The sequence below is a fragment of the Bufo bufo genome, chromosome 3 (genome assembly GCF_905171765.1).
Source record: "Bufo bufo chromosome 3, aBufBuf1.1, whole genome shotgun sequence".
Taxonomy (NCBI): Eukaryota; Metazoa; Chordata; class Amphibia; order Anura; family Bufonidae; genus Bufo; species Bufo bufo.
Window position 1 is genome coordinate 563,029,074 of NC_053391.1, and position 20,619 is coordinate 563,049,692.

The window sequence follows — 20,619 nt, forward strand, 5'->3', positions numbered from 1 at the left end:
TCCGCTTTTCTCTCCCCACCGTTTTGTCCTTCCTTCAGAGTGGCCTTGCCCAAGGTCTGGGTCTTAGTTCTTTGAAGGGTCAGGTGTCTGCGCTGTCCATTTTGTTTCAGCGCCCACTGGTCCCCCTTGGTCCTGTCAAGACTTTCCTTCAGGGCGTGGCTCACGCGGTTCCTCCGTACCGCCCTTCGGTACCGCCCTGGGACCTGAACCTGGTTCTTTCAACGCTCCAGGCTTCTCCTTTCGAGCCTCTGCGGACTGTTTCCTTGCGGCTTCTGTCCTGCAAGGTTATTTTCCTTGTAGCCGTCACCTCTCTTCGGAGGGTGTCCGAATTGGCTGCACTCTCCTGTCTGGAGCCTTTCCTAGTGTTCCACCAGGACAAGGTGGTTCTTCGTCCGGTCCCTTCCTTCCTTCCTAAGGTGGTCTCCGCCTTTCATCTGAACGAGGACATCGTTCTCCCCTCCTTGTGTCCTTCCCCTTCCCACCCCCGGGAGAGGAAGCTTCATCGCCTGGACGTTGTCAGGGCGCTCAAGGTTTACCTGGAGGTAACCAGCTCTTTCAGGCGTACTGACTCGCTCTTTGTGGTTCCGGAGGGGTCGCGCAGAGGGATGGCGGCGTCCAAAGTTGCTATCGCCCGTTTTGTCAAGATGGCTGTTACTGAGGCTTATCTCGCCGAGGGCAAGGTTCCGCCCCTTGGTGTTACCGCTCACTCCACTAGAGCGGTCGGGGCTTCCTGGGCTCAGAGGAATCGGGCTTCTACGGAGCAGATTTGCAAAGCGGCCACTTGGTCCTCCTTGCACACCTTCACCAAGTTCTACAGGGTGCATACTCATGCGTCGGCTGACGCTGCTTTAGGCCGTCTGGTGTTGCAGGCGGCAGTTGATTGATGCCTCTGGGTGTTGGTCTAGTTTGTTCTGGTCCCTCCCTTCTGGGACTGCTCTGGAACGTCCCATGGTTTCCTGTGTCCCCCAAGGAATATGGGCGAGAAAAGGAGACTTTTGTATAACTTACCAGTAAAGTCTCTTTCTCGCTCTTCCTTGGGGGACACAGCACCCGCCCTTCATTTGGGTTTACAGTTGTGGTTCCGGCTTGGTTGCCCCCGTTGGGGCTTGACAGTTCTTTTTTCCGGTTGGTGGTTATCTTTCACTACTTGGACACGCAACTGGCAGTCTCTCTCTCCAGGCTGAAGGGTATAGCTGATGGAGGAGGGGCTTACAGCTTTCACTTAGTGTCACGCCTCCTAGGGAGCAGAGCTATACCCATGGTTTCCTGTGTCCCCCAAGGAAGAGCGAGATAGAGACTTTACTGGTAAGTTATACAAAAGTCTCCTTTTTGTCTTCCCTTCAAAGTGGCCTCGTTGGTGGCTGTCACCTCTATGAAACAGGTGTCTGAATTGCTGACCTTCTTTTTCTTGCAAGTCTTGCAAGGTGGTGCTTCTTTCCTTCCCCAAATTATTACCTCTTTTCATTTAAATGAGAACATGGGTTCCCTTCTTTCTGTCCTTAGCTGTCCCATGCCATAGAACGTGGGGGCTTGTTTTTTGAGCAATAAACTGTAGTTTTTATTGGTACCATTTTTGTGGTACGTACGACTCTTTGATCACTGTTGTTCAATTAAAAAAAATAATTTGGGGGGGGGAAGAAAGGTGACAAAAAAATGGCGAATCTTTATTTATTTTTTTTTTTTTTTCTCCCTTTACAGAATTCACCGCACAGGAATTAAAAAAAAATATTTTAGTAGTTCATACATTTTTGGATGTGGCGATACCTGGATTATTATTATTATTTTTTTTTTTCATTGTTAATATATTTTTATACGTAAAAAAGGGAAAGGGGCATATTTAAACTATTAATATTTTAACGTTTTTTTTTTTATTTAATAACTGTTAGCCCCCATTAGGCCTAGTTCACATTTCAGTGATTGGTCAGTGATTTCAATCAGTGATTTTCTGCCAAAACCAGGTGTGGATCAGAAACACAAAAAAAGTGCAGATCTTTACATTATACCGGAGGCTCCAATCCAGGTTTTAGTTTAAACATCACTGATGGAAATCGCTGACGTGTGAACTGGGCCTTAGGTGGCTACAACCTGGGTTATTTTGATCCCGTGTCCTATTCACCCTAATAGAGATCTATTAGGGTAAATAGGATTTTCACATGCTCCCTGCTGAGCTTTGATTTGTGCACAGAGCAACAAGGAACTTACCATGGCAGGCCAGGAAAGCTTCAGAAGCATCCAGGTTGCCATAGTAACCGATCAGAGCCCCGCAATGTCACTGCAGGGGCTCCGATCGGAAGGCAGAGGGAGCCGCATCCCCCTGCCTAACTCCACAGATGCCGCAATCACCTGAGGGGTTAAATGTTGGCGTTCGGCCTGCTCTATGATACAGCCAGCCCCCGCCGTGTATGGAGCGTCACAGTGGTTCAAGGTGTTAGAATGCATTAAGCAAAATAATTTTTCTCCATGGTGCAGTACATAAAAAAAAAAACTTTTCAGGCAATAAATTTGTAGCACCCATGCAAAGTGTACAGCTCATTACAACAATACAAGCACTATGAAAATTATACATTAAAGAAAATAGCTCTGCTAGCACAGGTATACAAAGTCATTTCACGTTTCCCAGTTTTTTTAACGTTACATTGTCAGGTTTGATCATTTTTCCAGTGTTCCCATTCATTAATTTTTTTCACAGAGTAAATCTGCTGCAAGTGCCACGAGGGAGTGGACAGAACAAGAGACTCTACTACTTCTTGAGGTAATTTATGGCAGAAAATTCAGTCAACATAAAAAGCAGTAAGTCAGATATATGACCTAATTATATGACTTTTAGGCTCTAGAAATGTACAAGGACGACTGGAACAAGGTGTCTGAACACGTTGGCAGCCGTACTCAAGATGAATGTATTTTGCACTTCCTTCGGCTGCCCATTGAAGATCCTTATTTGGAGGACTCTGAAGCATCACTTGGTCCTCTGGCCTTTCAACCTATACCATTCAGCCAATCTGGTAACCCAGTAATGAGCACAGTAGCTTTCCTAGCCTCTGTGGTGGACCCTCGTGTGGCATCTGCTGCTGCCAAATCTGCTCTTGGTAAGTTCTTTCTCTTGAGGTCGTTTAGATGGTTTCAAAATATTGCTGAGTTTGCTAAGGTTTTTGCTGATTCCTGACAGATGAGTTCTCCAAGATGAAGGAAGAGGTTCCTGCAGCATTGGTGGAAGCTCATGTTCGCAAAGTGGAAGACGCTGCCAAAATGACGGGTAAAGCTGACCCCAGTTATGGACTTGAGAGCAGTGGTATTGCTGGAACAACCTTTGAAGAAAATGAGCGGATAGGTGAGTTTTGTTCTCTTTACTGATAAAGATATTTGCTTGACTGTAGCCATCAACACTAACCCATTTACTCTTTCACTCAGATGGGGACACAGAAAGCAGAGGGCCTCCGTGCATAAACAGTATGTAGGCCCCTCGTTTTTCAACTAATTTTATGAGAAAGTAGAGCTAGTCATAGTACGCCTCCTTCATGTCTTTCCAGAAAATTGTATAACACATTTAATCTAGCTGCAATCGCAGCAACAAGCATTCTAAACGTATACCTACTTTACTGAAGCAGTCCTTCTCCTCCTCAGTAGTCACCTCGTGATAACTGCTTGTGTCTGCACTTCCATGCTGACATAAAGGGCGATTGTATCCTCCAGGTGGCACCTGCATGGTGTCAACAGCAGGAATTAAAATTCTGTGTGACAGCTTACTCCACCCTTTAATTCTGGACTATTATCTGTACTAATAAATGAGTAGTGCTACACATAAGGATTTCTGATTTCCATTTTTTTCCTACTGCCCCCTATTCCTCTAGTGTCAGCACTCAAAGCTGCGCTGAAATACACAGTCCGTACTGCTGTGTCACACCGAGATAATGGAGAGGACTCCTGTGTGTATGAATAGCAGTCCCAACAGTGTATTTCAATGCAGCTTTAAGTCTGACAGTGGGGAAACGGGGCAGTAGGAAACTAAAAAAAATTGAGATTTGGACTCCTTATCTTCAGTATTTATTACTGCAGATAATAGTCGCAAGATTGTCATGACAGATTCCTTTTAAAGCAGTGCTCCTCCAGTCCAGGGTTCACCTTCTGGACATGTTTTCAGGATTTCCTTAGTATTGAGTAGAGGATGTAAAGCATCAGGACTTACCACAGGTATTCATTCTGTGGGATATTCTCAAATCCTGAGCGGCAAGGGGGGCCCTGAGAACTGGAGTTGAAGAACATTGCTTTAAAGGGATTGTGCCAAGTCTGCAAGTTATCCCCTATCCATGAGATAGGAAATAACTAACTGATCGATTGGGGGGGGGGGGGTCTGACCTCTGAGACCCCACCACGCGTAAAAACAGGGGTGCCATTCCCCCTATCTGATAGAGCAGCAGGTCGAGCATGTGTTCTGCCTCTCCCTTAATTCTATATAGACCAACAGAAATAGCTGAGCAGTGTACTCTATCTTCAACACTCCCATAGAGAATGAATGAAGTGACAAGGCGCTTGCCTGACCTGCCGTTCCATCAGATCGGGGGAACGGCACCTGCAATTAGTGAGGGTCCCAGCGGTCAGACTCCAAGTGATCAGTTAGTTATACCCTATTGGCGAAAACTGTCCATTTGAAAAGGAGGCTCTAGTACCCTGTCTGGCCACCTGTAGCTGGATATAAGAAACTGTTGGTCATGTAAAGTCCATATGGTATCCTGTGGCACATTTACCCACAGAGGTTGCACCTGGGCCTGTAGATCCTGCACACTGGTGGGTTGTCAAAGCTGATGTCCCAGTTGGTCACGTAAATGTTCAATTGGCAGACCAATGAACTGTCGTAATCCGACAAAGACATTCCTGGGAAACCCTTGCTGTTTGTGGGCGAGCACTATCCCGAAGATTATCAGATGGAAGCCTTGTCATGGGAGGCAACACATGTGGTCGCAGGTTGTCCTGCACTTATCGCTGAACTGTTAGTGTTCCTCCTATAACTACTAGGGGTGATAGACTATCGTATGCGACGGCTCCCCAGATCATCACACCAGCAGTTGGGGCAGTGTGTCCTCCACATCAAAGGCAGGATTAAAGAGCTCACCATGAGGCCTCCATACTCAAACCTGACCCTTGTTAGATCCCAAACAAAACCTGGATTTGCTGCTAAAGACGTAGCTGTCCAGGTTTCTCATTAACGACGTTACTGGAAACTAAGGCGACAGTGGCTGACTGTCTATGACGGGGCATGTAATGGACGTTGTTACACCAAATTTTCTAAAGTGCCTACAAATGGTCCGGGCAGAAACAGGGGTTTGTAATAAAGGTGCCACCTATGTCTGCATGGTGGGAACTGTGGGAGCTACTTGTGCTTGTTGGTGGATCAAACAATCCTCTCTACTAGGGATCTGCCAAGGCCATCCGAGCCTGTTTGCCATATATGTGTGCCCTCATATAACCACCGTTCGCAACACCTACTAATAGCTAGGTCAGAACGGCCTAAATAGCAGGCAGTTCATTGAAGCAACCATCCTGCTTCTCTTGGTCAAATGATGCACTTCTTTTTAAAGTATGACAACTGGGCAAAATGTCTTTGAGTGTGTTGTAGAGGCATGTCTAGCAGTCAACAATCTCTCCCCAAGAGGTACGCTACCCAAAAGTAACCTCTGAGAGCCTTCTCTAATCAGACATAAACTGCATGCTGAGTTTTGCAGCAACCCAACACTTCTATCTGGGTGTGTGTTATTTTTTTTTTGTCAATGTGTGTACTTTAATTCCCAGCACTGATAATATTTATTTTCCAGAGGAGAATAGTACAGAAGAGCCCCCTCCTGAACCACAGCCTACAGAGGAAAAGAAAGAGCCAAAGGTACAATCCTGTACAATACAGGCAGTATTGCTATGCTTCAGTAGTAATTACCAAGGCTTGTAAGGCTGTGCCATGTACATCATCAATGACCTTGCCTGTCAGCGCAGCGTTCTGCTCATTCTCCTGGACCCTGCCCTGTAGATGTGAGGTCTGCAATCGGGTGGATTTGATTTAAATCAAACTGATTTAAATAATAGTTTTCTACATAAAGACTAATTCTTGCTGGTATAACTTATAATATGTAAGTAGATGAAGATTTTTAGAATAACAACTTTTCATATTAGTTTGATTAGGTTGATTTTGTATTCATAGGTTTGTAGAAGTTAGGATTAAGGTCTTTTTCTCAACTCTGTTCATGTTATAACATTTTTGCTGTGAAGAAGAGGCATGTGATCTCTGCTGAGTCAAATTCAGTTTTGAGAACTGCAAAAGGAAACCAAGCATCTGTGATAATATCTTGTAGGCAGAAAAACTGCCCAATAATCTTACAAAAACCTCTGGAAGAGCATGACATTGTGAACAGTGATGGCCAGCTCGCATTGTTTGCCCGCGAACACATGCGGGCTGCCATCTTTTTTCACAAGTCCGGCGATGCACAGGTAAGCCCTTACCTGTGCGTGTGCGCGAGCCGGTCTGAAATCAAATGCGGTCACCGGGAGCAGGCAGTTCCGAGAACAGCCGCCGGGGGCCTTCATCAGGCTGTTCTCGGAACTGCCTGCTCCCGCACAGGCACAGGTAAGGGCTTACCTGTGCATCGCCGGACTTGTGAAAAAAGATGGCAGCCCGCATGTGTTCGCGGGCGAACAATGTGAACTGGCCATCACTGATTGTGAATGGATTAATGGAATTTATTTACCAAAAAAATTAAACATATACAGCCTTATTCTACATGATTAAAAAACTAATCTTTATTTCATGATGGAATAACCTTTGGATGGTAATATATTTTCCTCAAAAAGCATTTTATATAAAAAAATCCGATTTTAAATCAAAAAAATCTGATTTAAATCATAAAATGTCTGCAATGATGCCTTGTCTTCGGGCAGAGTTTTTTCAGCAGGGCTTCAAGCAGGCTTGGATCTGTGATGTTAAAGCTGGGAGGGAAAGAAGAGGCAGAGACCTGATGCTACAGACACTTGATGGGGCTTATGATGGGCTATAAACACTTTATATTGTGAAAGTAGTTAGACAACTGGCTGTCTAATTGCAAGTGACTGCAGGCGATGACCAGATCAACAATGATCACTGAGGTGACTTTGTAATTCATTTATACTAGAAAGCTTAAATCTTAAATTCATCTAAATCACTCACCAGGACAGACCTCTGTAGATTAAAGCATCTACAGTATTTGATTCTCTAATTACACGATCCTAAGTGAACAGTCCCAGGGACTGACACCTGGTATGTACAGATCTTTTTATAAAATGCGCCATTATGTTATAGCCATTCCTACTTTGACCTTCAGGATTCTCCCAGTGAATCAGTCTCCGAGGATGACACAAAGGAGCGCATAAGTGATGTTACGAAAAAAGAAGATGATAAGAACAAAGATGACACAGATAAGGACTCAGACAAGAGTGACGTTGATATGGGTAGGTGTTTGCAGCATACTCTAATGCATTTATTGTATTTTGATAAAATTGTAGCCCAGGAAGTATTTGTATAGGAATGAGGAATTTACACCCGGGATTCTGGCAGTTTCATGTGAGCAAGGTGGTTGTGCACACTAGGGTTGCACCGGGTATCGAATTACTTTTGTACCGGTATCGATTCGATACCGGGATTTGACATTTACCGATACTAGGCTGTGCAGTAGTGCTACTTCATAGCCTAGTATCAGAGAACATGGCGCACGCTGCTCTCAGCGCTCTCCATGTTCCCTCAGCAGCACAAGGGAGAAGGAGTCACTCCCTCCCCCCTGTGCCGCTGCTGCCAGTTTGAAGAGAGGAGGAGGGGAGGGGCTGTGGCCACTGCGCCACCACTGATAACTAACCCATTAATACAAATACAGGAGACGGGTGCCGGCGGCAGAATCACATAGCCGACACCCAGCCTCTATGACAGGGCGCTGCGATCTGTGGCAGTTAACCCCTCAGGTGCCGCACCTGAGGGGCTAACTGCCGTGGATCTCAGCACCCTGTCATAGAGGTCGGGTGCCGGCTATGTGTTTCAGCCTCTGGCACCCGCCTTCTGTATTTGTATTAAAAGGTTACCCATCTTTATTAGTGGCGCAGTGAGCCCCCCCAAACCCCCTAGTATTATAATCATTGGTGGCAATGGCCACAGGGTCCCCTCCCCTCCTCCTCATTGGTGGCAGTGGCAGTTGTGATCGGAGCCCCAGCACTGTAATAGCGGGGCTCTGAACGGTTACCATGGCAGCCAAAGCCATGGCTGCCATGGTAACCTCCCTGCTGCTGTGTGCACAAAGCACAGGGCAGCAGGGAGAGTGTGAAGTCCTATTCACCCTGATAGAGCTCTATTAGGGTGAATAGGACAAATGTTCTTGCCCCTAAGGGGGCTAATAGTTATTAAATAAAAAGTAAAATAAAATAAAAAGTAAAAAACAAACAAACACCAAAATATTAAGTTTAAATCACCCCCTTTCCCAATTTTATATATAAAACATATAAACAATAAATAAACGTATTACATATCGTCACGCCCGAAAAAGTGCGAACTATTAAAATATAAAAAAAATCTCCTATGTGGTGAACGCTGTAACAGAAAAAATAAAAAATAAAAACCGCACGATTCGCCATTTTTTAGTCCCCTTGTCCCCCCCAAAAGACTCAGACTGTTCGATTATGGGCCGGACGTTCCATAAAATGCGGAATGCACGCGGCTTTTTTGGTGTTTTATAGCAATACTTTTTTATGGTATCGGAATCGAATCTAAATTTTGGTATCGTGACAATTATAGTGCACACATCATAACCTGTCTTTATTCTAAGGACAAAATGCTTTTATAATTTCAGAATTCCAATTCCTGGACAGCATTAGCCGTGCTCTTCAGGAATTGGCTTATATCCTGGGGGACAAATGATTGCACCTGTTAAATATTCAAAATGCCCAATCTTTCTCTTCCCATTATCTAACGTCCCTTAGTTTTACAGTGTCGACATGTATCTTTCAATCTGTTTTACTCCTCATCCATTGGATCAACTATATATTTTTTTGTGTGGGCAGTAACCTGGGTGGATTTCTTTTCTCATCCATATCATTGGGGTCTTGACCTTGGGTATAGCTATTCCCACTAGGAGGCGACACTAAGCAAAGAAAGTGTTAGCTCCTCCTCTCAGCTATAGCCCTCCTGCAGACACTGAACTAATCAGTTTTAGCTTAGTGTCTGTCGGAGGCCTGCTGTTTTTTTTTTTTTTTCTTCTTTCCTTTTCTAGGGGGATTTACAGGCAGTCTGTAAAACTGCCTGCACTCCCATCCAGGAGATGGGAGACCAGGGGGTCACCCAAACCCCCAGCTCCTTCCCATGCTCCAGAAGAAAAGGAGGACCAGAGGTTACGGTAAAAACTCTCCCGCCAGCATTCGGGTCACCACAACCGTCCACGCCACAAGTCCCCTCTGTTCAGGTGTAGCGTCCCTCACCAAGGGGCCGCACACCGAAGGTGGTGACCCGGCTGGAGCCAGGGGGGCAGAAGACGCCAGACAGGTGAGTATAAAGTTTGGAGACTGCCCATAGTGCCCCTTCCCCCGTGTGAATAGCCTGTACCATTACCCTTCTTCCATAGAAAGGGTAATAGCACTTCTAGGGGGGTACCGTACAGTCTCTGTACCATTATTCTCTTTCCATATGCAGAGTAATAGCTCCACCATTGGATTCGGTGCAGCCTGTAGCATTACCCTCCTCCCATGGGCGGAGTACTTGCACTTCCAGTGGGTGTCGTTCAGCCTGTAGCATTACCCTCTTTTATTAAATGACGGAGTGTTTGCTTGTTTCTGAGGCACAGTATTGGCACCTCCCGTGGGCCCCTGTACATCAGGTAGCATTGTCCTCTTTCCATAGGTGGACTATTTGTACCACCACTAGATAACAGAAGTTCTGTGGCATTACCCTCCTTCTATAGGCAGAGTAGTTGCGCTATCACTGGATCCTATGCTTCCGCTAGCATTCCTCTCCTTCCATAATAGGAGTATTTGCATTCACTCCGTATACTGTACATTTTGTGGTAGTACCCTCTTTCCATAGAGTAGTTGCTCTACCACTGGTTCCTATACAGGCTATTGCATTACCCTCCTTCATTTGGCGGGTAACTGCACTTCCGCTTGGTGCCATACGTCATGTTGCAGTACCCCCTCTGCAGGCAGAGTAATTGCACTAATACTGGTGGTCCTTTGTCCTGTCGGTTTTCCCCCTTTTATAGGTGGATTAGTAGCACCACAATTGCATACTGTACATCCGGTAGCATTACTCTCTTTCCAATGGCGGAGTAGTTGCACAACCAGTAGTGTTTTCCCTACCCGTGGGCCCGATGCATCTTGTTGGGTTTCCCTCTTCCGTCAGCGGAGTGATTCTCTATCGCATTTTCCATCTTTCTTAGGTGGGACGGTAGCTGACAGGCTGTTGACTCAACATGCTCCACGTCCATTCTCTGTCAGTAGGTAGAACAGATGCACTGCTTGTCAGTTTCCTTGCTTCTCAAGTGGAGGATGGAGCTAGCACCATATTCTGGGTGTTTACTGCTGTTTGGTCTCATTCTCAGGGAGAGCCTCTCCTCTGGTCCTGGAAACCATATTTGGGCTATGACCTCCCCCCTATGAGGCAGCCTTGCGCTGGCTATAGATTTTGTGGCTACTCCTGTTCCGTTGCCCCTACTGTGCGACTCTGTCCCCGGGGGGAGTATGTGTGTTTATCGTCCCCCTTCTAGGGGTGGAACCTTCTCGCTAGTTGTAGCTGTGATTGTGCCTACATTTCCTTATCACAGGTGGCACTGTGCTCATGTTCTGCCATCACGGGGTGCGATAGATCCTCCAGGCCCTATATGTATGGGGTTCCTGAGGCGCTAGCTGACAGATACTCTTATTCCCTATTGTGCTGTCATCTGCCATACTATGACATACTGTTCCGCCTGCTCGGCTAGTGTTCATAGCCATTGGGGTCTCGTATGCCCCCTTTTCTGCGGTGGGGTGCCTGCGCGGGTGGTGTTGATTATGGTTCAACTGGAGTGCTCTTCTCTTCTAGCAGTTCGGTATGGTGTGTGGAGCCTTTGCCTTCGGGAATCCCTACTTCTTCCCCATGGGGGGCAAGTTTCGCACAGCTGCAGCTCTTTGGCTCCTGAGATCCAGACATTATTCTTTTTCAGCGGAATTTGGTTTCCCTTGCTGCGGTTCAGACATTTCTGCAGGGGGTTGCGCACGCTGCGCCCCCTTACCAACTTCCGTTGAATCCCTGGGACCTAATCTGGCGCTCAGCGCTCTCCAGTGCTCTCCGTTTGAGCCTTTGCAGCAGGTGTCCATTTGCTTCATGGCTTACAAGGTGGCCTTTTTGGTGGCAGTCATTTCAATCCATAGGGTGTCGGAACTAGCTGCTCTTTCATGTCGGTCGCCCTTCCTCATCCTCCATCAGGACATGGTAGTCCTTCGTCCGGTCTAGTCCTTCCTTACGAAGGTCGTGTCGACATTCCATCTCAATGTAGGGTTCATTCTCTCTTCCTTTTGTCCTGCCACGTCTCCTCCTTGGGAACAGTCGTTCCACACTCTGGTTTAGGTTCGGGCCGTTCGCATCTACCGGTCTCAGACGTCCTCTTTACGACGAACGGAGTATTACTCGTCATTCCGGAGGGACTGAGATGAGGGCTGGCTATGTCCAAAGTTTCCATTTTTTGATGGATTCGTTTTGCCATGGTGGAAGCGTGCCGCATCAGTGGTCGGGCTCCACCCTTCCGGGTTACTGCTCATTTTACTCGGGCAATGGTTGGGCAGTACATCATGGGGCTTAGGCCCTTCAGAGGTGCAGGACGGCTGCCTGGTCGATTGGGCACACTTTTTCAAGTTTTACAGGGTGCACACCTTTGCATCTTCTGACACTTCTCTGGGGCGTAGAGTTTTGCACAAAGCGGTCCTCGGATTGGCCGGATGGCTTCTTCGTTTATGATCCACCTCGGGGACTGCTCTTGGACGTCCCAAAGTCAAGACTGTGTCCCCCAACGATACGGATGAGAAAACTAGATTTTTGTACTTACCGTAAAATCTGTTTCTCTTCCGTTCATTGGGGGACACAGCTCCCACCATGTATGTACATTACTGGTTCTTCTAGATGGGTCCTTCTGGTTCTTCAGGATGACCCATCTCCGGTTTTCTTCCTTTTTATTATTTGCTGTTGGCTTCTCTTGGCTGCTCCTACTGCTTTTGTACAAACTGATTAGTTCAGTGTCTGCAGGAGGGGTATAGCTGAGAGGAGGAGCTAACACTTTATTTGCTTAGTGTCGCCTCCTAGTGGCAATAGCTATACCCAAGGTCAAGACTGTGTCGCCCAATGAACGGAAGAGAAGCAGATTTTACGGTAAGTACAAAAATCTAGTTATGCCTTATTTTATTGGGTTTGTTCGCTTCTTGGCCTTTTGCTGTGTATGTACGAAAATCCCTTGTAGTTATGTCTTTTCTCTACGTTTTTTTTTTGCATAGTCTCTTTGTATAAGTCGGCAGCAAAAGTTGGAGTTTGGTACCTAATCCTATAGTTCTAAGATGGCCTCATTTAGTATTAGATAAGGCATTTTTTACCCTTTTAGTCTTTAAGGAAAAGCATTTTACGCTAATTACTAATAAAATCTAAATTAGGATCACCATGTCCAAGGTGTACACGAGATGTTCAGAGGTGTACAATAACCAGTCGATTGTCTGCACATTTGAATGCCTTTGCTCCTATTTCAGCTGATGGAGAAAAAGTTTCTGACAGCAAAGAAGGATCAGAAGAAACCGATAAGGAAGAGACTGAAGTAAAGAATAAGGTAGAAAGAGACATTGGAGAAGGCAACCTGTCCACAGCTGCTGCTGCTGCTCTGGCGGCTGCTGCTGTCAAAGCTAAGGTAAGTGAAGATAGTATCTGGTTATACGGTTCACAGCGTACTGACATTTTGAGAACCTCAGATATACTTTCTGTTTTATCAGTGAGTTGCTATGTGATAGGAGAATGAAAATATCACATTGCCTCCACATTACTGTAATGATTTCTCTTTCATTAGCACCTGGCAGCAGTGGAGGAGCGCAAGATCAAGTCCCTGGTGGCTCTGCTAGTGGAGACCCAGATGAAGAAGCTGGAAATTAAACTGAGGCACTTTGAAGAGCTTGAAACCATCATGGACAGAGAGAGGGAAGCAGTACGTTCTAATTTATATTGTTCAATTGTTACTTTACCATAGCCACTAAAGAGTTGAACCCCCCAAAGCAGTAAAAGTAAGACATAGGTTTGGTGCCGGCACAAAAGCGGTGTCTACAACATCATCCGCAGGAGGACGGCAGAGGTTGACAGCCTATGACTGCTGAGGAATAGGCATGTGTTCCAGTGTTTGAAATACACAAAATCTAAACACCTACAGAAAACACACCATATTCAGACGGAAAGAGAACTGCATACAGGGGTGCAAGTAAATAAGGGATAGCTATACATCTCATAGCATTAGTTGAAGGGTTTAAGACTACAGTTTTTTCCGCCTGCTTATCAAGTGGTATTGACACCATAGGTATTCAACGGGGAAAAACAACCTGTGAGAGGTATGTCCTACATCACATTACTGTAACAGGTTGAAAACATATACTCAAATAGTAATATGAAGATTTAATTGTGTAAGAATCCAGGTATTCGGGCCAATCTCCCATGATGTGTGAATGGTTGTGTCGGAAGCTACACAATCATGATCTCTTAGCATACCGCATTAATGACCCCAATTATTTTGTCTACATAGAGTGTATAGAACGGCAGTACTTTTTTATAAGATGAGTGTCAGACTTGATGCCGGGTGCCCCAAATGCACAGAATCGAGTGCAGATGTCAAGCATATGCTATGGACATGCCCGGCACGTGCAGACTTCTGGGAAAAAATTGACTTAAAGGATAACTGTCACACTTAGACCCTAATTTCAATTTTCATATATGTAGTTACTAATAACATGATATTCCAGAATCAGTTACTATTAGACTGACTTACCCCATATTTAATAAGATTCAGCCCTTAGCAACCAGTCTGCATAAAACTGCAATTTCACTATTCAGTTAAGATGGCCGCCACTGCCCTCACCCTGAGGCTAATCCCGCCTGCCCTCACTAGCCAGTAACAATAGCCCCCCAAAAGTGTCAGTAACCAGAGCCCTCCCCCCTAAAGGGTTAATCTCCTGCAGCACAAAGGGGTCCTCTTACCAAAATGTTGCTTTCATTTATACACTGAGCAGATGGCAGATCTCCCTTCCCTGGTCTGCGCTGATTCAACTCTGCATTCTCCAGCTCTGCTGAGTGAGGGAGCATCTGCCAAGCGCAGGGACAGGGAGAAGTGCACACAGCCCAGGCACTTATCAGCTGCTGGGGAGGTCCTGGCTTTAATCATTTACTTACAGTCCCTGGCTGTCAGTAATGTGACCTTGCACGCAGAGTATAGACGGACCATGCCTAGCAACCCTATTTTAAAGGGAACCTGTCACCAGGATTTTGGGTATAGAGCTGAGGACATGGGTTGCTAGATGGCCGCTAGCACATCCGCAATACCCAGTCCCCATAGCTCTGTGTGCTTTTATTGTGTAAAAAAACTGATTTGACTCTTTTATGTTAATTTGCATATGTATCAAATCGGTTTTTATACACAATAAAAGCACACAGAGCTATGGGGACTGGGTATTGCGGATGTGCTAGCGGCCATCTAGTAACCCATGTCCTCAGCTCTATACACAAAATCCAGGTGACAGGTTCCCTTTAAGTACAGGTAAAAGTTGGCAGTACAGGGAACAAAAATGTGGAATTAAGGGGTAGTTGAATACACAGTGAAAAGTTGAAATAGGGCCACCAAGTTGATATTAATCACCACAATCCAATACTCCAAAAAAATATATACGACAGTTATACTTTAATACTTAATTTGTTTAGCCTAAGGGTCCCCATTATACCTGGTGGGGTTATGTAGATGACTTACCAGCAGATAATAAGGGGAAATAAGCTATTTCCAAGATATTACATCAGGCTAGGAAAATCCTAGCTACGTCCTGGTTGAATGGGACTATATTACTTGAAAGGAGAAGCAATGGCGTAAATGGATAGACACAGCAGGGTTGGCATCTCCTGCGCTACTCCGTACCAGACGAATAATAAAGTATTGGTGATATTATTGCACATGGTCATGTCTCATAGGTAAGATTTACATATTTTTCATCTTGAGGGATGAACGCATGAAACTCGTGTGTATGTGTGTGTATATATATATATATATATATATATATATATATATATATATATATATATATATATACAGTGGGGGAAATAATTATTTGACCCCTCACTGATTTTGTAAGTTTGTCCAATGACAAAGAAATGAAAAGTCTCAGAACAGTATCATTTCAATGGTAGGTTTATTGTAACAGTGGCAGATAGCACATCAAAAGGAAAATCGAAAAAAAAACTTTAAATAAAAGATAGCAACTGATTTGCATTTCATTGAGTGAAATAAGTATTTGAACCCCTACCAACCATTAAGAGTTCTGGCTCCCACAGAGTGGTTAGACACTTCTACTCAATTAGTCACCCTCATTAAGGACACCTGTCTTAACTAGTCACCTGTATAAAAGACACCTGTCCACAGAATCAATCAATCAAGCAGACTCCAAACTCTCCAACATGGGAAAGACCAAAGAGCTGTCCAAGGATGTCAGAGACAAAATTGTAGACCTGCACAAGGCTGGAATGGGCTACAAAACCATTAGCAAGAAGCTGGGAGAGAAGGTGACAACTGTTGGTGCGATTGTTCGAAAATGGAAGGAGCACAAAATGACCATCAATCGACCTCGCTCTGGGGCTCCACGCAAGATCTCACCTCGTGGGGTGTCAATGGTTCTGAGAAAGGTGAAAAAGCATCCTAGAACTACACGGGAGGAGTTAGTTAATGACCTCAAATTAGCAGGGACCACAGTCACCAAGAAAACCATTGGAAACACATTACACCGCAATGGATTAAAATCCTGCAGGGCTCGCAAGGTCCCCCTGCTCAGGAAGGCACATGTGCAGGCCCGTCTGAAGTTTGCCAATGAACACCTGAATGATTCAGAGAGTGACTGGGAGAAGGTGCTGTGGTCTGATGAGACCAAAATAGAGCTCTTTGGCATTAACTCAACTCGCTGTGTTTGGAGGAAGAAAAATGCTGCCTATGACCCCCAAAACACCGTCCCCACCGTCAAGCATGGGGGTGGAAACATTTTGCTTTGGGGGTGTTTTTCTGCTAAGGGCACAGGACAACTTATTCGCATAAACGGGAAAATGGACGGAGCCATGTATCGTGAAATCCTGAGCGACAACCTCCTTCCCTCTGCCAGGAAACTGAAAATGGGTCGTGGATGGGTGTTCCAGCACGACAATGACCCAAAACATACAGCAAAGGCAACAAAGGAGTGGCTCAAGAAGAAGCACATTAAGGTCATGGAGTGGCCTAGTCAGTCTCCGGACCTTAATCCAATCGAAAACCTATGGAGGGAGCTCAAGCTCAGAGTTGCACAGAGACAGCCTCGAAACCTTAGGGATTTAGAGATGATCTGCAAAGAGGAGTGGACCAACATTCCTCCTAAAATGTGCGCAAACTTGGTCATCAATTACAAGAAACGTTTGACCTCTGTGCTTGCAAACAAGGGTTTTTCCACCAAGTATTAAGTCTTTTTTTGTTAGAGGGTTCAAATACTTATTTCACTCAATGAAATGCAAATCAGTTGCTATCTTTTATTTAAAGTTATTTTTTCGATTTTCCTTTTGATGTGCTATCTGCCACTGTTACAATAAACCGACCATTGAAATGATACTGTTCAGAGACTTTTCATTTCTTTGTCATTGGACAAACTTACAAAATCAGTGAGGGGTCAAATAATTATTTCCCCCACTGTATATATATATCTCCATGTAGCAGTGATACTGTGCTTTTGAAGTCTATCCTGGCAGTATTGCTACAGTGTTAAGTGTCTATTACATGATCTTGTCCCAGGAGCCTTGTGGCAGTAACTTAGTTCCTAGCTTGATTTTGACTGATAGATTTTAGTCTTATGGTTGTGCCAAGTTTGTTACTTGAAAAGTATGACATTTCAGGCGTCATTTGCACAAATAGCAGTTTGTCTTTTTATAAAGGATGTGTCTCAGCACCACTTGTATTAATCAAATCTCACTGTCAAGCTTAAAAAGTCTCGTGGTCTACTGTCTATATCAATTAAGTCCTTAAAATGTTTTGCCTTATTTTTTATTTTTTAGCTTGAATACCAACGACAACAGCTTCTAGCAGACAGACAATCATTTCACATGGAGCAGTTGAAATATGCAGAGCTGAGGGCCCGTCAGCAGCACTTCCAGCAGATTCAAAGCCAACACCAGCAGCAACACCAGACCCCTCCTGCTGGTCAGCCTGTGCCACCGGTTGCTCACTCTATCCCAGTGCCACAGCAGTCTGTCACACCTGGGCCTGGGAATTCAGCAAACAGTTCAGAGGGGATTGTTCAGCCAAATATACCTTCAGCGCAGCCACCAGTGAATAGTCAGCAGCAAGGAGCAACACAGCCCAGTCCAGCACATAGTGAGTGACCTGCATTTTGTTGTTTCATTAGAGGAGTTGTCAGTTGTTTTTTTTTTATATTGATGATCTATCTTTAGGATAGGTCATCAATATCAGATTGGCCGGCTCCGACTGCCAGCACCCCTGCCGATCAGCTGTTTGAAGAGAACACATCGCTCGCACAAGCGCTGCCTTCTCTTCACTGTTCATAGTCACAACTGCAGAGGAGTGCAGAGTTGTAATTACACTCCACACCTCTGCAGTTGCAATGGTGAACAGGTAAACCGTAAGGAAAAGGCAGCGCTCGTGCGAGTGATGTGTTCTCTTCAAACAGCTGATTGATGGGGGTGCCGGGAGTCTAATCCCCTGCCGAACTGATATTTGGCCTTTTAAAGGCATGTGGTCCTAAACTTTTGATCAGCTGAAAAACAGCCTGTTTCAGTTTATTCGTTGTTTTCATTCAATTAACTGCTCAAAAAATGTTTTGTCTCACTCCCATTTCTTCTTGTTGCATGTTGAAGCTCTACTTGGAACCTTGTTAAGATCCAGCCATGCTAAATAGGATTTTTTTGCCATTTTTCAAGTGGTCTTAAACTTTTGATCAGGACTGTATAAAAAGTGGACAACCCCTTCAATACATGTATATGTTTATATACACTGTCTGGCCAAAAAAAGATCAGACAGTCTAATATTTCATTGGACCACCTTTAGCTTTGATTAGTGCACACATTCGCCGTGGCATCGTTTCCACAAGCTTCTGCAATGTCACATTTATTTCTGTCTAGCATTGCATTAAATTTTCCCCAAGATCTTGTATTGATGATGTGAGATTTGTACCACTGCACAAAGTCTTCTGCAGCACATCCCGAAGATTCTCAATGGGGTTCAGGTCTGGACTCTGTGGTGGCCAATCCATGTGTGAAAATGATGTTTCATGCTCCCTGAAGCCCTCTTTCACAATTTGAGCCCAATGAATCCTGGCATTGCTATCTTGGAATATGCCCGAGCCATCAGGAAGAAAAAAATCCATTGATGGAATAACCTGGTCGTTCAGTATGGTCAGGTAGTCGCTGACCTCATTCTTTGGGCATATAGCGTTGCTGAACCTAGTCCTGACCAACTGCAGCAACCCCAGATCATAGCACTGCCCCCACAGGCTTGTACAGTAGGCACTAAGCATGATGGGTGCATCACTTCAGTCGCCTCTCTTCTTACCCTGATGCGCCCATCACTCTGGAACAGGGTAAATCTGGACTCATCAGACCACATGAGTCCAATCTTTATTCTCCCTGGCAAATTGAAGTCATTTTTTCTGGTTAGCCTCACTGACAAGTGGTTTTCTTACGGCTACACAGCTGTTTAGTCCCAATTGAGTTCTCTTCGCATTGTGCACGAGGAGATGCTCTTACTTTCACTATTAAACATAGCCCTGAGTTCTACTGTTGTTTTTCTACAATTTGATTTCACCAAACATTTCGACCACATTCCTTCCTCGAAGATGATTTTCCCCCACTGTCCTATCACTTTTTAATAATGCGTTGGACAGTTCTTAACCCCATTTTAGTAGTTTCAGCCATCTCCTTAGATGTTTTCTCTGCTTGATGCATGCCAATAATTTGACCCTTCTGAAACAGATTATCATATTTTCTACGACCACAGGATGTGTCTTACCACATGGTTGTTTTAACAAATGAGAAGCTGCTCACTGCATCAGTTAGGGTTAACTCATTTGTTGCCGACAAAAACATAATCACCCATGCAGTAATTAACCAGTGGGAGGCTCCTACCTATTTGCTTAGTTAAATCCAGGTGGTGACTTTTTTTGGCCAGGCAGTGTATAATGATTATTTATATATCTTTTGTGTTGTTCATGAATAAAATGACTTTAAAAGCAGTTCACAATGGAGTACAAAAATAAAAAAGAGCATAACTCACTGCCCCCCTGCACTCCCATTCTAACACTGGCTGCTCTGTGGTCCCTCTCTTCACGCAAGAAATGCCCGCCCAGCCATTCACTGGCAGAGGGGCACTGCTGTGGCCAGTGATTGTTTGAGCAGCATTTCCTGCGCATTGAGAGGGACTAGGGAGCAGTGGGGGACCTGGGCCGTGTTGAAATGGACACTGTGGGGGACTGGTAAGTTGAATATGCTTTTTATTTTTGTACCCCATAATGAGCTGGTTGAAAGGAAATTATTTGCTGGACAACCCCTTTAAGCCCTTAATCTTATCTCTTTTCTTCCCAACTATGTTTGCATTACAAGCTACATGCTGCATTAAAGTGTAACTGCCATTCTATTTTTATTTATGTAATGTATAGGGGCGGTGATGCTGACTATTTTTGTAATATACTAGTTACTGAAAACTTATATTTTTATTAGAAAAATAGCTTTATAATGGCCCATTGTGAGCCTTAGCAACGCTCCTCTGTCTTCAGTTTACATAACTGTGGAGACTTGCTAACACTGACTGTGTTATGTAAACAGAAGACAGAGGAGCGTTGCTAGGGCTCAAAATTGGCCACTTTTGAGCTATTTTGTAATAGAAATGTATGATTTCAGTAATTAAAGTATATTACAAAAATGGTCAATATCATAAAAAAAAAAAATAGAATGACAGTTACACTTTTTAAAATCTTTTTCTTTCTAACGTGTTGAAAAATCAAGTTCTAGATTCCAATCAGGCATCAGCTGCTTTACTGTAGGATCTTACAAAAATGCTAAGTTTCTTGTTATTGAAGGGGTTATCCAAGACTATTATATGCCTTGGCCCCCTCACAATGAATATACTTACCTGGCTCCCCGCGCCGCTGCTGCTTCTCCATGAAAACATCTTGGGGGGGGGGGGGGGGGGGGAGCAGCCAATGGCAGACGTCGATGAGCCTCCCTAGCGTCACTCGCGATGTTAGGGAGGCTTGTCCCCACCACCGCCTGCCATTGGCTGCTTCCCCCCCCCACACACACACCGAATGGTTTCATCCGCGCACGGGGAGAAGCAGCGGCGGTGCGGGGAACCAGGT

At 44.9% G+C, this 20,619-nt stretch overlaps 1 protein-coding gene across 4 annotated transcripts in view; it reads left to right on the plus strand.

Annotated features, from left to right (window-relative positions):
• Positions 1 to 20,619, plus strand: part of SMARCC2 (SWI/SNF related, matrix associated, actin dependent regulator of chromatin subfamily c member 2) — a 101,249-nt gene that overhangs the window by 72,497 nt on the left and 8,133 nt on the right. For all 4 annotated transcript variants that reach the window (XM_040425562.1, XM_040425564.1, XM_040425563.1 and 1 more), the window contains exons 19-27: positions 2,690 to 2,752; positions 2,828 to 3,086; positions 3,167 to 3,328; positions 3,409 to 3,447; positions 5,808 to 5,872; positions 7,338 to 7,464; positions 12,754 to 12,908; positions 13,065 to 13,199; positions 17,306 to 17,624. In XM_040425562.1, the coding sequence (XP_040281496.1) occupies positions 2,690 to 2,752; positions 2,828 to 3,086; positions 3,167 to 3,328; positions 3,409 to 3,447; positions 5,808 to 5,872; positions 7,338 to 7,464; positions 12,754 to 12,908; positions 13,065 to 13,199; positions 17,306 to 17,624 (1,324 nt within the window). The remainder of the gene's footprint in view (positions 1 to 2,689; positions 2,753 to 2,827; positions 3,087 to 3,166; positions 3,329 to 3,408; positions 3,448 to 5,807; positions 5,873 to 7,337; positions 7,465 to 12,753; positions 12,909 to 13,064; positions 13,200 to 17,305; positions 17,625 to 20,619) is intronic.